The following is a 23,950-nucleotide window of genomic DNA, read 5'->3' as shown; positions in this document are numbered from 1 at the left end:
GCTGACTCGTTCATCATTTGATTCCTCAGTGAATGTTTAAAAAAAGATTAACAAAAAATTTGGGGAAAAGAAACCGGTATTCTCTAAAAAATCTAATCTTAAAAAAAATTTCCATCCTCTGTCAAGCTTCCAGTGTCCCTCCCCCTCCAAAAAAATGAAATGTACAACTTAGATAATATCAGGTGAACTCTGTTCTGCACAGCCTGCCTCTTTATTGAAACCTTTTACGGCATTATAGGAAACTCACCAAAATAATGAAAAGTAGACCGCAAGAAAGAAGTAATAAGGGCATTTTATCTTTTTAGCAGTCTTCTAATAAGAAACTGAAAGGAATGTAAGCTCATTTTAATTGATGAAAGAAACATAGATTTCATCAAGTCGGAAGGGCAAATAAACACTGCTCAGGGCAAACAGCATTCTTTTGTGCTTCTTGATTAGAGGTGTTGAGCACTGTTCCATTGGAACATGAAATAGGTTTATTATAATTTTTTTCGTATTTGGTTTTCCTAAGATTAGCATTATTTCTTATTTCTAAGGGCTTATTTCCACTGATAAGCACAGTGACTGACACAGTGTTGGTACTCAATAAATTGTTCTTGAATGGATGAATAAAATATAATGATAATCCCTTCCTGCAGGACTTTATTATCAACTTGAGAAGAGAAGACACAAGCACACCCAAATAAATGTTAATTTTTCAACTATTATTATCCTATTAATCACTAATAGTTTTGTGGTATTATCATGTCTTAAAGGTAGTCAAAGATGTACTTTGTATCCTGGACTGTGTCCAATTTTTCCAATACTCCAGCCTCAGGCTTGCCTCCCAACTCTGCCTGGCGTGCTCATCTTCTTCAATAGTTCATTAACCCCAATTCGTCTTTCAAGTCCCAGTAGAAGTCATTTTCTCCTGGAGGTCCTCTATGATTGCCTGGGCTGGGTTATCTGGCCCTGCTGCATATTCCAAAGCAATCTTCAGAATTATACTTGTGATCACTCCTCCTGGATGTCTTCCCTGACAGTGTATGAGCCTCAAGAGGGCTGGGCAGCCACCATCTTGTTCATCTCTTCCTCAGGGCTCAGCATAGCATGTGTTTCATAAATGCTTATATAATGAGCAGGTACCTTCTCATTAGGACCATCTTGAGATAGGTAAAGGGTTCTGGAACATGGAGCTCTCTCTGGAACTAATGGGGAGCAGAGGCCCAGAGTAGAAAAGAATTTGCTCAAAGTGTCTGGTCCATGGACCAGCAGCACTAGCATCACCTGGAACTTTTTAGAAAATACAGCTTCTCAGAGTCCAACCCAGACTTGGGTGATTTGTACATATGTTCAAGTTTGAGAAGCACTACTTTTAAGGGCTTTGTCTGGCCACATAATGCTGAGGGAGAAGACAAACCTTGGGAGTTACCCCCACCTAAAAGACTTAGAACCCTGAGCAGGCCTCAATGACTACCTGTATGTGGGGAAAGAGGTGGCTTCAGAGACTCTCTAATGGCTCCTATTTTCTTTATGAGCAAGGATTGGGTTCTAATTCAACCAATTTGTGACTTCACAGAGTATAAGTAACTGATTACCTTTGTGTGGGGAAAATGCTGTTTGTCAGTGAGTTTTTTCCATAGACAACACAGAACTTCAGATTTTCTTCTGGCCTAGTTGCCAGTTGGACATCAAGAAAGAATAGTCAGCCTGCACTGGACTCAAAGCTTTAGCTACCCAGGCCCATGGCTGACTTGGCATTGCTGGAGCCAAGCAAAACAGATCCCAAGCATATCTTACAAGTATCCTCTCCATCCATTCCACTCCACCTCTCTGGACATGTGATTCACTTGCAGGCTAGGTAAGGGGACAGAGCGTCTACAGCTAAGGATCCTGCAGCTTCAGGGCCCTGTCAATAGAGGTGGATGGGTAGGGTTTGCAAGGAGGAGGACAGTATAGGCTGTCTGCAGGGTGAGGCAGTGGGGACATGGGCTCAAGTTTCAAGCCCTGGGGTTGTTTTATACCAAAGCAAAAGAAATGAAAGTTTCTAGAATCCAAGTCAGATCTAAATTTCCCCTGCCACTGATGGCTTCTCAGTCACAGACATGTCCAAACTTTCTTCTAGTCTGAGAGCAACAGAAGCTCAGGATACTTGGGTAGCAGGTAGTTACATGAACTGGGGTGGGATGAGAAGGAGGTTTGCTTCAGGCTCTCATCAATTCACTAGACCCGAAGCTGGCCCCCCACTGAAGCTCTCCTAACCTGAACAGAAGCCTCCATACATTGCTTTTTTCCAGTTTTGGTTCTCAGAGTGGCTTTCCTAGTGTTCTGAAGAAATATACCTCTATTTTACTTGGAGTCATCTCAGTTTAAACACCATTAATCTTGTTGAATCACCCCTATGTTTGGCAAAGGGAGGTCCCCAGACCCACAGCCAAGGACCATAAATAACTCTCCTTGCTACTTAAGGGGGAAGTCTGAATTCCACCCTGCCTATCCAAGGCCTTGCCCCTGTTACTGCCAGTTTCCTGGGTTCCTGCCTCAACAACTCCCAGCACTGACACAGTGGTTTGTTCAAGGAGCAGTTGACTATTTTGGTCATTTGCAAAAGTGAGGCAATTTAAAACTGTCTTTAGGTGCTCTGTTTCCAATACTAGGAAAGAGCCTTCCTGAGTTAATTGCATGCATAAGGGTAGGGAGTGTGGGGAAAGAAGCGGGTATTTGAAAAAGAGGATGAGAGAGCTGGGAATCCTACTCAAGGATATGTCAAGATAATGGCAATACAGTGTAATGGGTCAAAGTGGGTCTCAGAATCTTACTGGCTTTTTTTCTTTCAGGTATTTTTTCTTGCCCTCACCCCTTGTTGCTTTTATCTACTTTTCCTCATCTGTAAAATGGGTTGTTGTAAGGTTTAACTGGAGTCATGCAATGTAAAGCGCTTAGTAAGGTGCCTGGTACCTGGAAAGAGCGCAACTAATATTTTCCATTATCTGTATTGCTCCATTCTGGGGATTAATTGGGGTGCTGGAAGAAGACACCCCAATCTGCCATCCTCTCAGCCCCCGAGCTCAATGGCACATTAGGAAGGCTGATGAGAAAATACTGTGCAGAGAGCCAAGGAGTGGTGGTCCCTGGGAAGGACTTTGCCGGCCCCTGGCGACTGCTACACCTAGGTGTCTGTCCTCCCCAGGTCTGAACCGCGGAGCTGGGGGGAGGGGCGATGGCCTAGCGCTCCACCCGGCCAGCACGTGGGCAGGCAGGCGGGGCTCTGCTCGGCGGGGCTCTGCTCCGCGGCGCCCTGGGCGGGCAATATAGCAGCTCCGCTGAGGCTGTAGTGCGCAGGGGCAGTGCGGCGGGCGGGGACCGAAACCCAGAGGCCAGAGCAGCGAGCGCCAGAGCGGCCTGGAGAAGGGCGAGCGCCATGAGCAACAATTACGATGTGGTCGTGGTGGGGGGCGGCATCTCAGGTCAGTCGCGGCTGCGCGCTCTTCTTTCTCCTCCAGCTCTCGGAGAAGTGGCGGCCTACGGAGGCGCGCAGGGCGGCCGTACATCGGGACTGCCTCCAGGATCTTCTAGACTGCCCATGCGCCCGGGGAATCAGCGCTGCCAGAACCCTCCCTTGGAGGAATGTTTTGGTGTGCCCCTGGACAGAAGCAGGGGACTGGAAGTCTGTTGAAGGTTTGGGGCCAGGCTTAATTTCTTCCCTGAAAGGCTGCCAAGCCTACCCTTGCTGGAATTTTCGAAGGGAGGGGAAAGGGAGGGGGCAGGCGAGAGACTCTGGGGTACCGCAAAGGTTCTGTCCTTTGCCCGAAACAAAGGTCAGTCATTTGCTCCAACTTGACCTGGATACTCAGCACCCTCGCTTGAAGCAGGTGTGCACCACAATTTATTATTATCTGGACACCAGGAAGACGACCTTGAACAGCTCCTGGGCCTCCAGGGCAATCGATTGCCAAAGGCCCTTCTGACCCCGATTCTCTGTGGTTCTGTGATTGTCATAGGTCTACCAGGGGCTGCAGGGCCTTCTTAGCAAATGCCTCTTCTCTCATCCTCTCCCCCAACACCTGCCCCGCCCCTCCTCCACTACCAACGCAGGGTGGCTGAGCAGCCCAGCAGAACTGAGGTGGAAAAACTTGGCTCTTTGGCCCAGCCCGTATTTGGCAGGGATAGGGACAGAGATAACCCTCTCATACACAGGGGGGCTGTTCGCTGGGGCCCTGAAGACAGAAGTTAGAAAGATGGGATCAGTGGGGGAACCAACCCTCTGAGGAGCGTCAGGCAGATCATATGGAGTGGGGTCAGTTTGAATAAACAATGTTTCCAATACAGCCTGTTTAACAGACCACTGGAGATGCTTTGGACAAACAACTGGGGCCTCCTGGTGCTGCTTGAGCAATAATTAGGACAACCATGTGTTGTGGCGTGAATGATTCTGAGACCCACGGAGCCAATTGAGATTAATTATGAGCCTTTATTAGCTGGCCGGCGAATGACTCTCTACCACGCAGGGTTAGAGGAGATCAGCCCCAAGCTTCCAGAGGAGGCAGCTTATAAAGCCTCCTACTATATCCTTGAATAAGCAGATTACAAGAAGCAGAAGTTAGCCATTAACGTTTTGTACAAAAATAAATGTATCCGGGGAACTCTCAGATCAAACAGGGCCTAGTAGACAGTTTTATTATCTTTACCTTGGAATGTTGCACTTCTCCTGGGCCTGGCGCCTGGAGCTATCACCTCCCTGTAACTGAGTTACTGCTCTCCCTGGGGGCTGGCACCTGGAGATACTACCTCCCTGAAACTGGAGAACTTCCACTTTTACACATGGATGTGTTGGCTAAGACTTGCCCTAACCAGATTTCAGGAGCTGGGTTGGCCTTGCTCCCTGTGAGGGGTGCAGGGCAGAGGAGCTCCGACTCTGCTGTGCTCGGATGGAAACAAAGGTGTTGGATGTTGGGTGCTGACCCTGGTCTGGGCAGCTTCCTCCATTCCAGCTCTTCTCACCTTTGACTCAGATCTCAGGCTACCACTTCTGTCTGCCTGGCCCTCCTGAGCTCACCCATGCTAGACTTTGTACCTGATTCTGTAGGTACATAGATGCATAAACACAACAGCATGCTGAGGTGGCCGAAGACTCTATATATCTAGTTTTCTTTCAGCAATTTTGATATCTTCTTTCCTGGAGGAATTTGGACTTAAAAACAGATCTACATAGGTGTTTTATAAAATTGCTAAGTGCTTCCTGATGCTGTCTTGCATAGCACCCCATCTTATAGAAGCTGAGTTTTTCTTTCCAGGCCCCCAAAATCGTTTTCTTGCCCAAAGTATGTCTAAAGGGTTCAGATTCTTCTATCTACCCCCTATTTTTCCTTTTCTGATTCATACTCCAAACCTTCAAGCTCACTCAAATTATTCATGTTAGACTCATATGGAAAGGATAGATAAATATTTAACTGTTTTACAAGCACTGGTGAATCTCTGCATTCACCCTCAAACTCTCCAAACAAGGGACTGATGAGCAGATTTGCCTTTTCTCAATACCTCTATCTACATGGAATAGGCATTGTTCTAAAAACCAGGAAAACATGGTTCCAAGGCCTTACTCAATTGCTTTATCTGCTACATGAGGAAAACACCAGTTTTTCATGGCTAGATTACAGGGTCATTGTGAAGGGCAAGTGAAGCAATGTGTGTGAAAATAGCTTTGCAGTTATGACACATAACACAAGTTCCTACGAGAGTTTTGCTTATTTACTCAAACAATAGGCATTAGGGTAGGCTGTAGTAAAGAATGCAAAAGTTGATCACATTGTTATTACCATGGAAGATTGGTCAATCCAGGAAGGAAGATGAGATAACCAAACAAAGACAGTACAGGATAAAAAAACAATAAATGCCACAAGAAGGATCCATTCATTAATTCATCATTCATTCATTTGTTCAATGAACATTTACTTTCTGTCCTACATCTTATCCTAAAGAGAATGAAAGGTGAATTTTATAGGGCTTTAGTCCGTGGGGTGTGCACAAGCTGATGTGAGAGGCAGAGTCATCAGCGGTTAATATGAATGACCTATGATAGATGCTTTAGTAGCTTATGGGAAAAGTTCTAGAGAAGGTGATTGGAGAGAATGCCAAACTCTGCCTGAGAAAATCTGAGTGGACTTCACAGAGGAGGTGACATTTGAAGTAGGTCTTAATGAATATGAATTCACTAGGAGACTAGATGAAGAAAGCATTTTAAGCTAAGAGACAGCTTCAGAGGGGAAGGGAGTGGAGGGATAGCCAAAAAAAAAAAGTGAAGAGGATTAAGAGGTACACATTTCCAGTTATAAAATAAATGTCATGGAGATGTACAGCATAAAAAAATTAAGTCAATACTGTAATAATTTTGTATGGTAGCACATGATATTAGACTTATTGTGGTGATTACTTTGGGGTACATGTAAATGTCAATCACTATGTTGTACACCTAAAACTAATATTGTATGTCAACTATATTTTTTTAAAAAATTAAAAGAAGAAAAAATTACAAATATGTGAAAGAACATGGGAACATGCTTAGGAAACCCTTAAGAACTTCAGTGGGGGATCTGATAGGAGACCAAGCTACAAAGGTCAGTTGGGATGAATTGTGGGAAATTTTGTATGTCATCCTCAAAAGGTTTAGTTCTTTCCGTGGTCATTAAATGACAACTGGGGATTTTTCATTCACATGTGTCAAGTGACAGTGTTAGAAAAAAGAGGGATGTGAAGAAGAGAAAGAGTAGGTTTGGTGGAAAGATGGGACATCTAGAATTGGAGGTGCTGGAAGGACACCCAGAAAGAGGTGTCTAGCAGTTGGAAATGCAGGGAAGAAGTTGGGCTTACAGTTGTGTGTGACAGAGAAGCTTTAGTTGAAGCCACTGAAGTAAATGAAATAAACCAAACCAAGAGTGTAGAGAGAAGAGAGGAGGCCCAGGAGAGAACTGGAAGAGAGGGTACTTACCTCCACCATGAGGAAGAAGAAGATATTTCATTCTCTTTGATAAGAGAGATGAGGAAAATGAGAAACTGAAAAACATTTTGTTAACCTCAGATCTTAGCTCAGAGGTCATTTCCCAGAGTAGCCTTCTTGAATCCCCCCAGATGGGATTAGATACCTCTGTTTAACTCACCTCTGCCACTTTGTTATTTTCCATGAGTTTTTAATTGTTCACTTATTAGTGTAATTACAGGCATATGTTGATTTGTTGCACTTTGCTTTATCATGTTTCACAGATAGTGTATTTTTTACAAATTGAAGGTTTTTGTAACAATTCTGTGTCAAGCAAGTCTATTGGTGCCATTTTTCCAGCAGACTCAAATGATGGTTAGCATTTTCTTTAGCAATACTGTATTTTTAAACTAAGATATGTATATTTTTAAAAGACATAATGCTATTGCACGCTTAAGTGGCTACAGTATAGCACAAACAACTTTTATATGTACTAGGAAACTGAAATTTGTGTGACACCCTTTATTGTGATATTCACTTTATTATGAGGGTCTGGAACCAAAACCACAATATATCTGAGGTATGCCTGTATTCAATCAATAGCTTTCTTCTACACTAGGCTGTAAACCTCTGGAGACCAGAAAGGTATCTTTTCCTACCCAGAGAAATCCCTAACCCCTAGCTCCAGAGCTCTGCCTGACCCAGTTAGCACTCAATAAATATGTTGAATTAATGAACTTTAACTTTACACCAACAAAGAAGCAATTGATTGGATTAAAACTCACATCCGTTTACTACCAACCTTTTTGCATTTCCTGCCAAATCATGTTGAGAATGGGAAACATGGTAAAATCAGAATTTTAGAATTAGGTGACTGATCCAATAATTTATGTTTAAAAGTATCTAAATTTGACTCTGGTTTTAAATTTTGTTAATTATTAAACTTGGTACATTCTGGCAATTCTCAGCAAATTTTGGTCATTCCAACTGAGATGAATAGAGATGTATTTGGGGGTATAACTGGTTAATATGTAATTCCTTTTATGATGTCTGAAAAATTCCAAGGCAATTGTGAAACAGCTTTTTAGAAATATGTGTGGTATCTAGCTGCATAACTACTGATATCTTTTTCACTCAAGGAGCAGGTCATCTCTGGAGACTTGGCAGAATAGTGGCACTTCCCACATGGAACTGGATTGCAGCACATTGTTTCTGTCTTGAGGCTCACTTTTAGTGTTTGGGTTGGTGGAACCATGGAAACTATCTTTTGTAATTCTGGAATGGCTCTTGCTCAGTCTTCAGAATAAAAGCTAAAAAAGGGGAAACTTGAAAGCAAAAGGAGAAGGTTTTTGCCAGGCTAGAGAGAGGACATTCAGCCATCTGAGAGTGGCAAGCACTTGGCTAAGATCCTGGAAGAGTTGGAGTCAGCCCTACAAATTGTAACCAACCTGGCAGGTGATCTGTACAAGAAAGCAAACCTGCTGTAGCTAGTGGGACTCACTTGGGCAGGGAGTGTCAGAGATGGCCTGCGAGGGATCATGAGTTGAAGGACGGGATAGGCAGATATGGCCCGTGTGTTAATGGCAAAGCTACCTCTTCATCTTTGGTGAAGAAAGATGGAGAATATCCCTGGGCTCGTATAACTCATCTGAATGTTTTAAAAAATAATAACTGTGTGGAAGTACTTGGAAATTTGTATATCCAGTCAAGGAGAGGATATAGAGAGGCAGTTTGGCAATGTTAAAAGAGCATGTACTTCAGCATAGTCAATCCCATTTCCTACACTCACCTATTGTATAACCTTAAAAGTTTCCCCATATCCCTATTTTTCAGCTGCCTTACCTTTAAGATAAGACTCCTAATGCCTTTATGGCAGAGGATTAGAAAGAATGCACATGAAGGACTGTACATGGTGGCCATTATGGCTTCAGCTTGTACCTTTTGGAAAAGCTATTTAGCTTCTAGGGTTTTTCTATCTATGGGAGCAGAAGCAGACATTTTTGTGTAATCACTTCTTCCTCTTCACCAACCAATAATTTTTCTTGCTGTGAGACATTTATAAGGCAGCAACAGGATGTGAGGTATATGTGCAGGCATTTGGCAGGAACCTGCCTGGTTCCAGAATCATCCTGCTCTGCCCCATCCCTTTATGCCATCCAGCGAGGGGCCTGAGAAGCTCAAGCTTACCCTGGCTCTGGGATCTACTGTGTTCATCAGTGGAAAATTTGGAAGCCCTCGATCTGTATTTCAGCATCACTACAGCCTGGCTGTTATTCTGTCTCTGACCTGGTCCTCACTTCAGCCAACTGACTGTAGTCTTAATTATAATAAAATAACAAATGTATTAATAACAAATGATAATATTTAATAATATTAATTATTTAATAATAATAAATAATAATAAAAGCACTGTCTACATGCTGAGCAAGGCGTTAGGAGCTTGACTTTTCACAGCAGCTGTATGAAGGTTTAGAGTAATACAGCCATGTTCCTTTTGATTGATTCTATTACCTGGAGCACATGGTGGGAAGAGCCTACTTGGTAGGCCATGTGGGCAGACCCAGGTGCCACTAAAGCCGCAATTTCTAGGTCTTTGTATATTCTCAGAAGTTACCAGGGTATGTTTAAGGCTTGGCTTGGTTATTTTCAATGGCAACAATTTCCTTCCCCTCTGTCGAGGTGTTGAGGTCTAGGCTCCCTGTCATCCAGGGGCAGTGGTAGAGCATAGAAGGTTAAGAATATAGTGTCTACCCTGATGTCTGCTAACTAGCCATGTCAACTTAAGCAGAATTGGTAACTTTTCCATGCCTTAGTTTTCTCATCTGGAAAATAGAGATAATGTATCTACTTCAGTGGTTGAGAAGATTAAAAGAGAAAATGCATGTAAAGTGCTTTGAGTGGGGCTTGACATCTGGCAAGCACACAGTACACATTGGCTATTATTATTAGGCTGACAGAATGGGCACTAACCACTAGTGTGTCTGAAGTGCTAGTGTGCCAGCTGACTCCACTGTCAAACTTTGGATTGAGGAAGCGGCTATTGGCTGTGTATGCACATGTACGTGCGCACACATATGAAATATTATTTTGTAACAGGGACACTGCTTCCCAGCCCTACTTTCTTGGCTTGCATGTGATTTGCTAACATAGATGATGTAAGAAAGCCATCAGCTAAATTTAAAGGTTAACATTTAAATTAAATTTAAAGCTTAACATTTAATTATTCTTAATATATATTTAAGAGATAAATATATCAGAAATTTTAAATGCAGAACACATTTCTATATGAAGATTTCTAATTCATTTGATGCCCGGCAGGTGTTAATATTAGGATCACCTCACTGTTACTCAACTTAATGTTCATTTTCCTGGTTGATTTCTTCTGCTCCTAATGAAAACGTTATTAGAGGAGTTCAAAGTTGTAGGCAATCTTACCCTTTGCCCATTATCAGAACAGCCATTTCCTCTGTAACAAGAACTTAGAATTGTTTTGATATAATTCGTTCACACTCACATGGCAGCAAAGGCACACACAGAAGATTTTAACAAAGTGGTTATCTTATGTGCCTGATACATATGTCAGCAAAGTTTGTTTTAAAGTATACTACAGCTTATAACTGAAAACCAACTGTTTTAACGATTCCTGCATTTTTGACAATAAGTATACACAGGTGGCCTCTGGGTCAAATTTATCCTATGAACTTGAAGAAATAATTTAGTTTCTAATTTACTTTTTTTTTTTTAACATTTTGGATCTCAGTAGCATTTCCATGTCCCATTGACATAGTAAAGTCAAGTATTATTTCTCCAGTTAGTGATAATGACAAGTAGTATGTTATCACAAAATTCTAACATGTTAGTACATTTCTTTATTCCTGTCAAGATTCAAATTACATATGTATGTACACTTGACTGATGTACATTGAATTAGAACTTCTACAATTTAAATAATATTTAAAATTAGTTAATATTAAATTATTACAGGTGACAAGATCATAGGATAATGGCAAATGTCAGTCAACACCTGGGACAAATGACATATGTACAATTGTACGTGACTCTATCAGAACTACCACTAATTTCAGTTTCAACTTTGGATTTGACGACATTATACATGTAGTCTTAGCAGTGCTCCATGTGTATCTCTATTACGACAACTCATTTACCATGTTTAAACTACCTGTTTGAGCATCTGTGAACCCTCATCTGACCATAGGCTGCCCAAATTCTGGGACATTACATGATTTATCTCCCTATCTCTGGTGTTTAGCAAGGAACTCAGCCCACCTAACCCCCAAGAAATTGAATTAAATTGGTAGGGTCTCTTGATCAGGCCCATGGGTCTTCTCAGGCTTTGGACGCAGAGAAGGTAAGCTCTATAACCAAAAACCTACTGAAAGAATGGAGCAAACCTTTTACCTCCTGGAGGAAGCAGGGTAACACAGAAGTTAAATGGTCTAATTCAGTTAAATGGTCTAATACACAAGATTTAATTCTCTTCTAAGTCCAAAAATGAGCCAAACTGAGAGGCTATTTTCAGAATGAGTGCTTTTATAACAGAATGCTTTGGAGATTTACTCAGGTCAAATGGGCAGCATTACCATTTTGCAAGGGCTCCACGTTTGTTAGGTTTAGGTTTTTAGTAATGTCTCTGCATAAAAGTCATTATTTCCCTTAAGAGAGGAGACATAATGGTTTAAAAGTCTTTCTTGATTTTGAACATCCAAATCACTTAAACTTCTTCCGAGCTGAAAAAACGTTTGCTTTATTAGAATCATTGGTGACTGAAGATGGACGCGTCTTTAGTTTTTAGCTACTAGTGAGAACATCTGGTTTTCTATTCAAGGAAAAGCAGACCAAGAGAGGCCAAAGGGCCAGCTCCAGGCCTCACAGCCACTTCTTTTGAATAAAATTACTGTCTTGGAGGATGAACCTTAGCTTTATGAGGAAGTGCTATTGAAACAAGAACCTGACGGAATGGTACTGAGTGGAAAGTAAAAGGTACTAATTCTTTGATAGCATTGTTTTTACGTTCTACTTTCATGTTCACAAAATGGATCTATCTTCAGACCCCTGAGTAAACAAAGGTACTGTAGAAAACTAAGTCCCAGTAGGTAATGTTTCTAAATCAAACATGTATTTATTTACTGAAGGGGGTACAGAAAAAGAGTAAGACCAAGTTCATACCCTCAGAAAACTTAAAATGCAACTAGAGACACAAGACCAACACATAGAAGCAATAAGGAATGATTAATAATAATCATTAATAATAATAACTTGAGTTCTGTACTGTGGGACCTAAGGGCTAAGTTAGATAGAAGAAATCATTGAAAATTCGAGGAGTTGGAGAAGGTCTGATTAAGGGAGTGGAATTCAAACAAGTCCTGAAGAACAGGTTCGGGTGGGTAGACAAGAAGGGAGAGGCTTTAAAGATCAGAGGAATAATATAAATCAGGGCCACAACCTCCAGGTAATAGCTGATATTTCTATTTATAGAAAGATAGAAAGCTCAGCAAGACTAGAAAATAGGATTCTAAAGTTAATAGAAGGAGGGTAGGATCAAACAATGAGACAGTGAAAAGCAAAGTGAGTAGTTAAATTTTTCTGTGGTTAGAAATAGGGAGCCATTGAAAATTTATGTTGTAAAGATAAGGTGTCCAGTTATGTGCCTGATAGGTGAAAGAGGGCAACCCTAAAGCCAAGGAAGCCAAGAAATGGGCAGAAATTCAGGAACAAGTTGAGAGGTGATCAGCTGATTATAATGAATTGGGTTATCCCCGCCCCTCAAGGCAGGTTGTAAGAGGAAGGAGAAAAGGCAAGAATGGGAAGGAGGTCTTCATAGGCATACTTTGCTTACTTCTATTTTGCTGAGAGCCTACGCAGAAAAGAAGTATCACAAAAAATAATTAATGTTTTCCCTGTGAGGTTTTATCATTAGAATTGAAGGACTTGACTGTATTTAAATTTTTGCTTTAAAAAATCAGAGGTCTTCTTCCCAAGGGCTTTGACCCAGTTTACTAAATGACAAACACAAAGTGAATGGTTCATCCTATTTGTTATATAAAAGTTGTCATTGAAACCTGTTATTTTGTGAGAGGGCACAATCAGAAAGCATCTTTGGTTAGGTCTGACTTTTCAAATGTTAGTCATGTTATCATAGTCTCCTTTTAATAGCATCTTAAATGTCATATTCTAGTTAATTTCCATATCATGTCAGAAGTTTAAGCTCTTGATCTTTTGTTAGTCATCTTTAACTAATGCAAATTTTCACTCTGGCCTCATCATCATGAACATATATCAGATTGCACAATGATGAAGGTGACCTATTAGGGCCTTAGTTTTATTTGCTCTCCTTCAAGCCTAAATAATCCCCTCTTTTGGCTTACCTCAAAAAACATTTCCAATGATTCTTTCATATTGAATTTGGAATCCTGACCTCTTCTGGGATGGGAGCTATTTTTTTATTTCTGTGATCCCAGTTTTGTTTCTGTCTTAAATTGTGTCTTTATAATGATGTCTTTAATTATATCGCACTTCTTTGTGTTTTTTTTTCTTTTTTTTTTTCTTTTTACTGGAAAGAGCAACAAGTTCTTTGGAAGAGTGTTTGTTATCCAACTGGGCTTTTTTTTTTCACAAATAATTTAGGATACATTGAAGAATTAATAATCAAATTAATAATAACCAAGATTCCCTCAAAAAATTTTAAAGAGGTCACTAAGATAAAGGAAAGATGAAATCACATTCTTTCTTGGTGATTTACAGTTTAAGGACTTTTTTTTGAGAGGTGGAAACATTTTTTTAGTAATGTGAATTGCTGAAATAATACATATTTATTGTAAAAATCTGTAAATTGGAGAAAAGGGCAAAAAGAAAATGAAACTTATCCATAATTGACCTTACAAAAAAAAAAAGCAACTAACCACTGTTACTATTGCCACCTACATTTTCTTTTTTGCAAATTGTCTATCGTGTTTACCGCATCATTGGTAGCCCTTTTAAAATAAATAATAGCATATTATGAAAGTTAATTATGTCTTAAATGTTATTCTTCCATGCGATCTTGATAACTTTATGTTACTTCATATGATTATATTTAGTTTATTTAACCAATCTCCTGTTGCTGAACAACTGCATTCCCAAATTTCTGATATTATAAACAAAGCTATTATGAATATCCTTATACCTAAACTGTTGTGCATAATTGCGATTATTTCTTTAAGAAATTCCTAGACATAAATGTTGGTAATCCTTTGAAGGCATTTAATAATTATTGCAAAATTGTCATCCCAAGAAAGTTTTACCAATTTACTTTATGGCAGAATTTTAACAATGGGCATCTTAATTACTTCAGTAAGAAGCCAACATCCCCCATCTCCAGCACAATACAGAGGAAACCATGGTACTTCACCAGTTTATAGTTGTAATTTAATGAGTTGTAGGTATTAAAAATTACAATATCTTTATAGATTTGTAAAATTTCACTGGTAGCAAGTAAATTTTGGTCTCTACAATATGTAGGCAAACCGATTTTTGAAATTAATTTTTATGCCTACCATTATTTACTAGGAACACATTTTTTAGAGTACTTTAAAATATTTTGGATACCATTTATACTGTGATTCTAGAAGTTTAACATCATTAATTAGATAATTCTGTTGTGTTTCAGTGTAGAAAAGAAAATAACCCTGTAACAAATCATTTTCTGTGATTATTTTCACCCATGTAGATAAGACATGAATATAGCCTTTGTCCACAGTCTATTGTAACAGCTGATCAAACACCTGTTTCCTGTTTTACATTTTAATTTCCTCTCTAGTTTGCATTCAAATCTTATGATAGATTTTAGTTTATTTAGGAGTCCTGTAAGATACAGTTGACTGTCTCAGAATAGCCCTTTAATGCTATAACAGTTAGTCAAAATCAGACAGCCCTTGTTAAGCACTGATGATAAGCACACACAAAGGTGTACACTCAAATGAGTTATCCTTGTTCATCAAATGTGTTTTCCTATCTTGTTGTTTCTACAGGGGAGAAAATGAAGTCAAGTTTGGTCATTTGTCAATTCATTGTTCATTCAATAAACCCTTATAAATGCGTTATTTACCAAGAATTGGGTTAGGCATGGGGATATACAGATGGGAGGGGTACACCAAACAGAGCAAGGCTCATACAGCTACATACAGGTAAATGCTCTGAGGGGTGGTTGGAAAGAACCCTGGTAAAGTTCATTTGGTTCAGATGACTCAAAGGAGAGGAGGATAGTAGCTTCACCTCAGGGCCTCAAAGGACCTGAAGGAAGATTTGGTGATAGGATTTATTGGAGAGATAATCGGCCAATTCAAATATTCTTCCTTCAAATATAGCTTTAAGTAGTTGAAACTCAAATCTATGCTCTAATATACACGGAGCATGCAAATTTCTGTTTCACTCTTTTTACTGTTGGCCCTAAAATGGCAGTGTAGAAGATGCTGTAGTGGGCTGCCGTAGCCCTCTTCAGGACAGTTATTTCCCTACCTGCTAAGAGTATAGGCTGCTGCTCGCATATAGCTGAGTCCCTTTTTGGAAATTGCCTTTGATTGAGGGGAGCTGACTCACTCAACAGCTTGCTCCTTTTCTGGGTGCACCGTGCAGTAGGTGTGAGGGTATAGAGTCCTGGTCCCTGATCATTCAGGACAACTCTGAATGGTCATCTTGGCTCTGAAGCTCTCTATAGGATTGACTGAGGTTTTTTGTTGTGACTAAATCTTAGTTCAACCCCTTCCTCTGCCTAGTTCTGCTTCCCTTACTGCTTTACACATGTTGAACTCCGATAAAGCCTCTACATGCAAATATGTCTCAGAGACTGCTTACCATGGACCCTAATCTAGACAGACAATAATTGAACAGTACTTTTGTTTCATATGTCACAAGGTGCTCTAACCATGAAGTTTTAGTTGGAGGTGGAGGCCATTAAAGGACTTGGCCTTTTTTAGGATGAAAGAAGCCAAAAGGGAGAGTGCTGAGCCTCATTACTTCTGGATAACCTCTCTTAGGTGCCCTGAGTCCTTGCGACAGGGTAGAGGGTGGAGGTTGACTGCTACATTGGCCCGGGGAATCTAATTCTTCTTTCACTACTCTGTAGGCTGATTTAGAGCTGCAATTGATAGCCTCTGATCTGGAATTGCTACAAATATGGATTTCTTCCTTTACTGGAAAAAATTCTGATAGTGTAGCCAAGGGATAAATTATGAAACAGACATCCCTCATCTGCGAAGACGGGATACAGAAGTTCAAGGGCTGTCCATCTATCTCAGGCTACCATTTGAGATTCAGCTCAGATTCTGGGTTTTTGGAAAAATAGTGCCATTGGTGTGTACCTCTCTTCTTTCCCCAATCCTACTACCATTTTATACAGCTTTCTGTAGGATTTCTCATAGAGAATTGAAGATACTGAAAGTTGCTGTAAAAATGGACAATGGAATCCTAGATGGACATGGGACAAAATGAGGCTATGAGAAGGCTTGTTGGTAGTGTTTGAGTAGAGAGGTTAATAGACTAGGGATCTTTGGTTAAAGGACATTCATATTAGAGGGATTTTAGAGGAATTTGAGAGTGAATTAGAAGAATAGAAGAGCATAATTGTGAGGGAATGTGCTGTAGAATTTTGACAGGAAACCTTTGTACTTCTTGGAAATGACCATTGATAATATCTAAATGAGTTACAACATTTTGAATTGGCATGTACAGAAATCTGATCTGTGTAGTTCAACAAATAATTTCAGGGCCAGAAAAATGTCTTTTTTTCGGTGATCTGCTATTGGTTTTATAATTGGGCAGAGGAAAGAGAACTGTCCAATCATTTTAAGTTTAGAATGACTGAGAAAGGCAGGAATACTGTGCTTTAGATTCTGACAATCCTAAGTAGAAGTCTCTGTTCAAACCATAAGCACATCACTGGGATTGATAACCTGTGCCTCTACTGCTGACTTGTCTGACTGATTTACAGCAGAATGGGGAGAAGACTCAAAGCAAAATGCTTAGGGTCCAGCAGTGCAGAGTAGCTGGGATGCAAAGACATTTTCCCTACTAGCTCATTTTCTTCAAAATGATTAGAAAAACGTAGAAAAAGGCAGGGAGTCTATATAATTCAGAATTATATAATGTCCAGTAAGTAGACAACATTCTGGTGAGTAGAGAGAGAGAGAGAGTAGAGAGAGAGAGATATAGGAAAAGAGAGCAGTGAGAGAGAGAGAGAGTGGAGGAAGAGAAGAGGGGGGGGAGAGAGAGAGAGAGAGAGAGAGAGTATATATATATAGAGAGAGAGAGAGAGAAATTTAGAGAAAGAGATCCCATTTTTCCAAGCCCGCATCAAAACCCGATAGAGCTAGACCCATTAGTATGATGGCATTAACACTTTGAGGATTCTATTCTCTAGCTGGAAAAGACAAAACACAGTAATTATGCAAATGTTTGTAAAAGGGAATTGTGGGCTAGTTTTTAATCTTGTGATTCAGCCTCTTATATTTACTATCTACTGAAAATCTTGGCTGGCAGCAAGCCAATCTATCTCTATCTGTTCCTGCTAGTCCTTCATTTAAAAAATATGAAGTGAGTGCCTTCTACATACTAGGTGCTAAGAATAAGCAATCAAGAAATAGTTCCAGCTTAACACATACACACAAGACATGATGTTAAATTACATTTCCTGTGCTGAAAAATGGTTGGCTCATGCACAAAAAATGTACTTTTTAAATGAAAGAAATCCCTGTGTCCCTTAAAGTAGATTACATTCAGAACAAGTCAGAATAGATGCTAAGATAATTTTGGTTTTGGTTTCCACATGTTGTGTCCTCTGCTAGCTTTTTTAGTTTTACTCATAAGTGGCATGATATTCCTGACCTTATGAGGGGCAAGTAGAATATCGTACATGTCTTTTATGTCATCAGAAATTGGGCTGCACATAGAAATTAGAGTCTGAAAGGAAATCACATGCTCCTAGTTGATAAAAGGCAGAACATCTAAAATACACTGCCTGTGATCTACTTTTCTCCCTTTGTTCCTTTCCCTATGATTTCATGGAGAATGTGTCCACGGGGAAAATGAGTTTTCTATAGGTAAATCAGTCTGTCAGTCTATCATACTGAGCTTCCAGTGGGCAGGTCTGAGAAATGGGAAAAAGTACAAAGAGGTTGAGATGGCTATAAGGTAGGGGAGGCAAAAACATTTTGTATGCAGAAGAAAAATCATTTGAGATTTATGCTTGCTTTATTTCTGTGGTTTAATTTGTGAACAGAAAACTATGAGAAGCTGATGAAAATGAGAAAGAATTTTTTCCTCCTATTGCGTTTTTTTAAAGATGTATTTCAGTAAACAGAAATCTTTAAAAATATTTCCTTCCCTATAGATGAATTCCTTTGAAAGGAGTTTGTAGGTTTAAAGATTGTTGGAGAATAAGTTTAAAACCAATCTTTAAAATTAAAAGTGTTAGTGAATTTTAAATTTCCAGTGAATGTGTGTGTTAGGATGTTTGAATATCTTTTCTTAGAAAGTAGGGTTTTAAAAATATTAGCACTTAGAATTTAAGCCGGTCTTCAAATCCTGCATTCTACATATAAATTCTTGGCATTGGTTTTCAATAGTTTTCAAATACAATGGATGAAGACTTCAATGACAATGAAAAATGATGTTTGCAAGTAATTTGTAAACAGAGTTTATTTAATCTTGCTGCTAGAATAATTGCAGCTGTGTGTGAAGAACAAATTTCTTGTGCAAAATATAGTAACAAGAATATCTGCCTGATATTTCTGAAAGAACTTGGTTACATATAATTCTTATACACATAGGAAAGGCCAATTAGGTTTTCTTTCCTATAAGGTGGTATGTGCAATATCTTGATTTCTATATTTTTTAAAAATTTTGTTTTATTATTAGTTTCAGGTATAAAGTACATTGGTTAGACATTTATATAGTTGATAAAATGATATCCTTAATTGCTCTTTCTCTCTTCTGGCTCTCCACCTAGCCATTACATTAATGCTAACTGCATTCCCTATGCCATGCTCCCAATCCCCGTGTCCATTTGTCAACTACTAATTTGTAACCCTTCACTCCATTTTCCCAGCCACTTGACTACCCTCCCGTCTGGCCGTCACCGGATTGTCCTCTTTATTTGTGAGTCTATTTTTGATTAGTTTGTTCTTTTTGTTTCTTAGATTCTGCATATAAGTGAAATCATGTGGTGTTTATCTTTCTCTGTCTAACTTATTTCACTCAGCATAATAACCTCTAGGTCCATTCATGTCATTGCAAATGGTAAGATTTCATTTTTTTAATGACTGAGTAATATTCCATTGTATATATGAACCATAACTTCTTTATCTATTCATCTGTTGATGGGCATTTAGGTTGCTTCCATATCTTGATTTCTATAATTTTACATCAGGTAGAAGGTCAGAAAGAGATGAAGAGTGGAAACAGGTCGAGGATTTAAATTTCTCACAATGTTACTTGTCTACTTGAATATTGTTTCCTATGTCTTTGTTATCTGAGCCATGAAGTATAGGATGTTTGGACCCTATAAATTTTTATTTAACTAATATTGTTTTCCAAAATAGTTACCACAATTTATGAAAAGATTTTCCAGCTTCTCATGCTGTGTGTTAACCAGACATTTTAAAACATCCTTTTTCATCACTCCCAGGATCCCATAGTTTCTTGCATACCTCCTACCTACCTCTTTAGCTGATCCTCTAGTCTCCTTTGCCTGCTCTTACTCACTTCACCTCTAGTGTTTCCTGTTTTGGGAAACAGAATCACCTTTAGACCATTTTTCAAGCTAACATTTGTAGCAGACACTGTTGGGGTCTCATCATCTCCCCTTATCACCTAGTCCCATACACAGGAACCTATTGTCTTCTGACTACTGCAAGTCTGTACCTGAGGGCTTTCTCTAGCCACTGGAGCCCTCTTGGCTCCCTGTACAGGCCAACAGTGGGATGAGATTAATGCCCTCAGGAGCAGCTGTCCGTTTATGACTGATAGACTATATAACCCAGCTTCCTCACCTCTTAGTTGGGATCACTGAGACATGTTCCACACAGTCTTCCAGAGGCCCACAGTGAAATCCAGCCCCAGTGCCTGCTGTGGCAACCTGCTTGATACTGCAGCCCTTATTACCTACCTTCTCTCCCTTGTCTCACCTTCCCAGAGCCTACCAGGGCTTCTTGAGATCACCTCCCAAATAAACTAGTGGCACTTAACTCTTTGTTTCAGGGTCTACTTTTGGATGCCAGATACTAGATTCTTCTCTTCTTTAATTATTCCTAAAGTCCTGTTCCAGTTCTTCCTCCACCACTACTGTTTCCTCCTCCTACTTCTCTTCCTCCTCTTCCTCCTTATTTTAACAGCAATGGGAAACTCTTCATATTTTCTCTACATACAGCTGTTATATATATTTGTGAATATATTTGTAGATTAGATTATTCACATTTTGTCCTCACACCTGCAGGATTGAATGCAAAAGACCTGATATTGCTTTAAGAGTTCTCAATATTTTGCTCAAGGAAATGCCAGACCTTTGGCAGTAGAAATTATCTATAGACAAGGAGATATCAGCAAATTCACTGCTTGCTTTATTTCTCCGTATAAATTGGCTGCTTTAAAATCTTAGAAAAATGGTATGGATTACTATAAGAAATAATTTTTTTCAGAATAAACATACAAAGCACATGTCTACTTCTAAGCTATCCTTACATGTTCTGGCAGATATAAGTCAGGCAAAATTAATAAAAGAGATTTATTAATATTTAAGATATATATGCAAGTGATTTATGATATAAATTCCTCAAGTGGTTTTTGATTAATATTCATCTATTTACTTATAAATTCTTTTTAAAAATTCTCATACCTCTACCCTCTTTCCTTTGGCAACTATCAGTTTGTTCTCTATATTTATGACTCTTTTCTGTTTTGTTTTGTTTATTCATTTATTTTGTTTTCGTTTTTAATTTGTACATATAAGTGAGATCATACAGTATCTTTCTCTGTCTGACTTATTTCACTTTGCATAATGTTTTCTAGGTCCATCCATGTTGTCACAAATGGCAAGATTTCATTTTTTTTATTGCTAAATAATATTCCATTATATGGATATACCACATTTTATTTCTCTTCATTAGTTGATAAACATTTGGGTTGTTTCCACTTTTTCGCTATTATGAATCATGCTACTATGAGCAGTTGTGTACTCATTTTTGTGTGGACATATGTTTTCATATCTCTTGTGTGTGTATGTGTGTGTGTGTAATGAGTCATATGGTAATGCTGTGCTTAATCTTTTGAGAATCATCTTAAGATTTTAAAATATGATTTTCTGTATATAACATAGTGTGGATGCACCTAGAAAGTTGTTATTTTGTGTTGCTTTCTGGAAAGAAATGAAGTCGACTACATTAGTGGAGGAGACTGTAAGAAAACAGGAGAGGCCTCTAGTTATAGAAAAGGCATGTGGGTAGAGATGCCTGCCCAGCTGAGCTGCCTGCTTCTCCCATATGCTTTTCCCAGATGATTGGGGCTGGAAGAGATCCTTTGGGTAAGTGTTCCAACATTCACATGAAAACCCTGACCAAGGAAAATACTTACATGTATATTTAAGTATATACTTATATATAAAATGTATATGTTTACATGAATATATTTGTGTGTGTACTTAGGTATTATATTTAATATGTAATAAGTATTTTCCTTAGTCACAGTTTTCCTACAAATGTTGGGGCATTTTAGTTGACCCATGAGCCTGGACTTACAGATTGTGATGCCAAATTCGGTTCCTTAATTGGTAAACAATAATTACATTGTATTCATCAGTTTAGAAAGCACAATATAAACAATATTATTAAATTCCAAAATTTACAGGGTAATCTAATAAAGATGTTGTTCAAAGAAAAAGCAATTAAAGGAAATGGCTCCCGAGCCTTGAAAAAATAAGGTTCATCCTTCTCTCCTTTTCCCAATCTGATCATTAGGTTGTAATTGAAGTAAATTTCATAAAATATCAATTAGTTGAGTTTATTTTTATTTGGTTTGACATAAAGTCCACCTTTGGGAAAACACTATCAATTCACTCGCATATAACATTTTTTTTTCTAAAATAGGAAGGGTTAATGGCAATATAAAGGAAGATAGACTGTGATTTATAGAGAAGTTTTGCAATTATGTGACTCTAAGTGCTTGATTTTAGGTCTCTGAAAAGTATAAATTTATAATAAAAAGTCAATTATTTATATAGTGAATCCTGGGAATAGTCTAGTAAATTAAATTATTCACATGGCATCATGAATAAATAAGTTCTTTTTTTTTTTTAACTAATTCTGATGAATGGTTTTTATAAGTTTAATTTTAAGTCCTACCATCCAAAGGTGACTACTGTTAACATTTGGGTATATTTTCTTCCATACATTTGTGTGTGTGTGTGTGTGTGTGTGTGTGAGTGAGTGTACATCACACATATATATTTATAGTCATATTACAGACAAAATTTTATATCTTTTCACCTGATATTAAAACATAAACATTTCCCACATTATTACGGTCTTTATGAACACAATTTAATTAATATGAAATAGGCATACCATAGCTTACTTAACTAATACCAGATTATTGAACATTATGTATTATGTATATGTGTTGTTATAAATAATATTTCACTAAAGCTCTTTAAGAGTAATAATTTTTTTCATTTTTGGTATTATTTCTTGGAATCGAATCATGAAGTAATAATTTCCAATGTAAAGATATAGGCAGTTTAAAGTTTTTGACAGATACTGCCAAATTGCTTTTCTCAGGTGTTTTACCAATTGCTATTCCAGCCAGCTTTGTTTCCTCACATTGTTGGCAGCATTTAATATCATATTGTTTTTAAAAATCTTTCTCAAATTGAATGTGAACATGGTATTTCTCAGTTTCTCAAACTGAAGTGAAAATGGTTGTTTTTCATTTTTAATTACTAGTAAATTTGAACATTTTTTTTTTGTATCTGTTATTGTGTTACATTTTCTGGGACTGCTATCCTTACGTTATTTTTTCCTTGACTTGTGGTTAGAATATGGAGTAGAATCAATTCTTCTTTTTGAATAACCAATGTTTATGTTTCTGAACTTATAGGTAACTGATACTAGAAACATTTTATTAGCCAAGATATTGAAATGCTATGTCTTTGAGAATCATTATGTCTTTGCAATACATGTAGTCTTCTGTGAGTTTCTCAACCACTTTCAGTGCACAGATTTCTCACCCAGATGTATGGCCAAAAGCCATCAGATGATTCTGATACTGTAATTAAAATGGCCTAATCCAAGCATTGACTTCCTAGAACATGTTTTCTTTGTGGTATTATTCTATGTAAAATTTGTATTGTGATTTTACTACTTTTACAAACCTCCAGGGGAACTCAGTGGTTTCAAAACTCACCTGTACTAAAATGAGTTCCAAATCTCTGTAAGTGGTGACATTGGCATTTTCAGTTCCATTTGCTCCTTTGTCTAGGAAGAATTTGTCAAGGATCACAGGATCCCCAGGTCTGGATTACACCTCTTTTCAACAAGATGGAATTGGCCTCTCTCATTAGAGGTGGCTTCATCTTTCAATTTGAAATGTTTATTAATGTTACTGTTTGGGGCTATGCCCAAAGCTTGAGAGTGCGGAGAGTTTGTTTAAGGCACTTACAAATACACACACACAATATTTCAGCTAGAGCATAATATTAAAACACATTTAATATATAAGAAATTTCTGTAAGTAGCTAGTACAATGTAGACCAGGCATCTTTCTGTTCTACAGTCCAATGCTGCAAGTATAAGATTTAAGTGCCTTAGAGGAATTTATAATTAACAAAGCACTTAAAATACCTCTAAAATATCACATGCTCTAACGAACTTTAGCAACGGTAGCAGTTTAATTTTTTAATTAGTGCAGATGCTATTATTGTTTAAGAGGAACTCTAATAGACATTAGATATGAGGC

General features: G+C 38.5%; 1 protein-coding gene across 2 annotated transcripts in view; it reads left to right on the top strand.

The window, feature by feature from the left end:
* The first annotated feature begins 3,286 nt into the window (after positions 1-3,286).
* MAOB (monoamine oxidase B) overlaps positions 3,287-23,950 on the top strand; it is a 113,924-nt gene continuing 93,260 nt past the window's right edge. The window contains exon 1 of one of the 2 annotated variants that reach the window (XM_039851577.1): positions 3,287-3,446. In XM_039851577.1, coding sequence (XP_039707511.1) covers positions 3,401-3,446 — 46 coding nt within the window. In that variant the 5' untranslated portion in view covers positions 3,287-3,400. The remainder of the gene's footprint in view (positions 3,447-23,950) is intronic. The other variant, XM_039851578.1, reaches the window with a different exon arrangement.

The sequence above is a fragment of the Pteropus medius genome, unplaced genomic scaffold (assembly GCF_902729225.1).
Source record: "Pteropus medius unplaced genomic scaffold, Ma_sr-lr_union100, whole genome shotgun sequence".
NCBI lineage: Eukaryota > Metazoa > Chordata > Mammalia > Chiroptera > Pteropodidae > Pteropus > Pteropus medius.
This window is presented reverse-complemented; position numbering and strand designations above follow the sequence as displayed.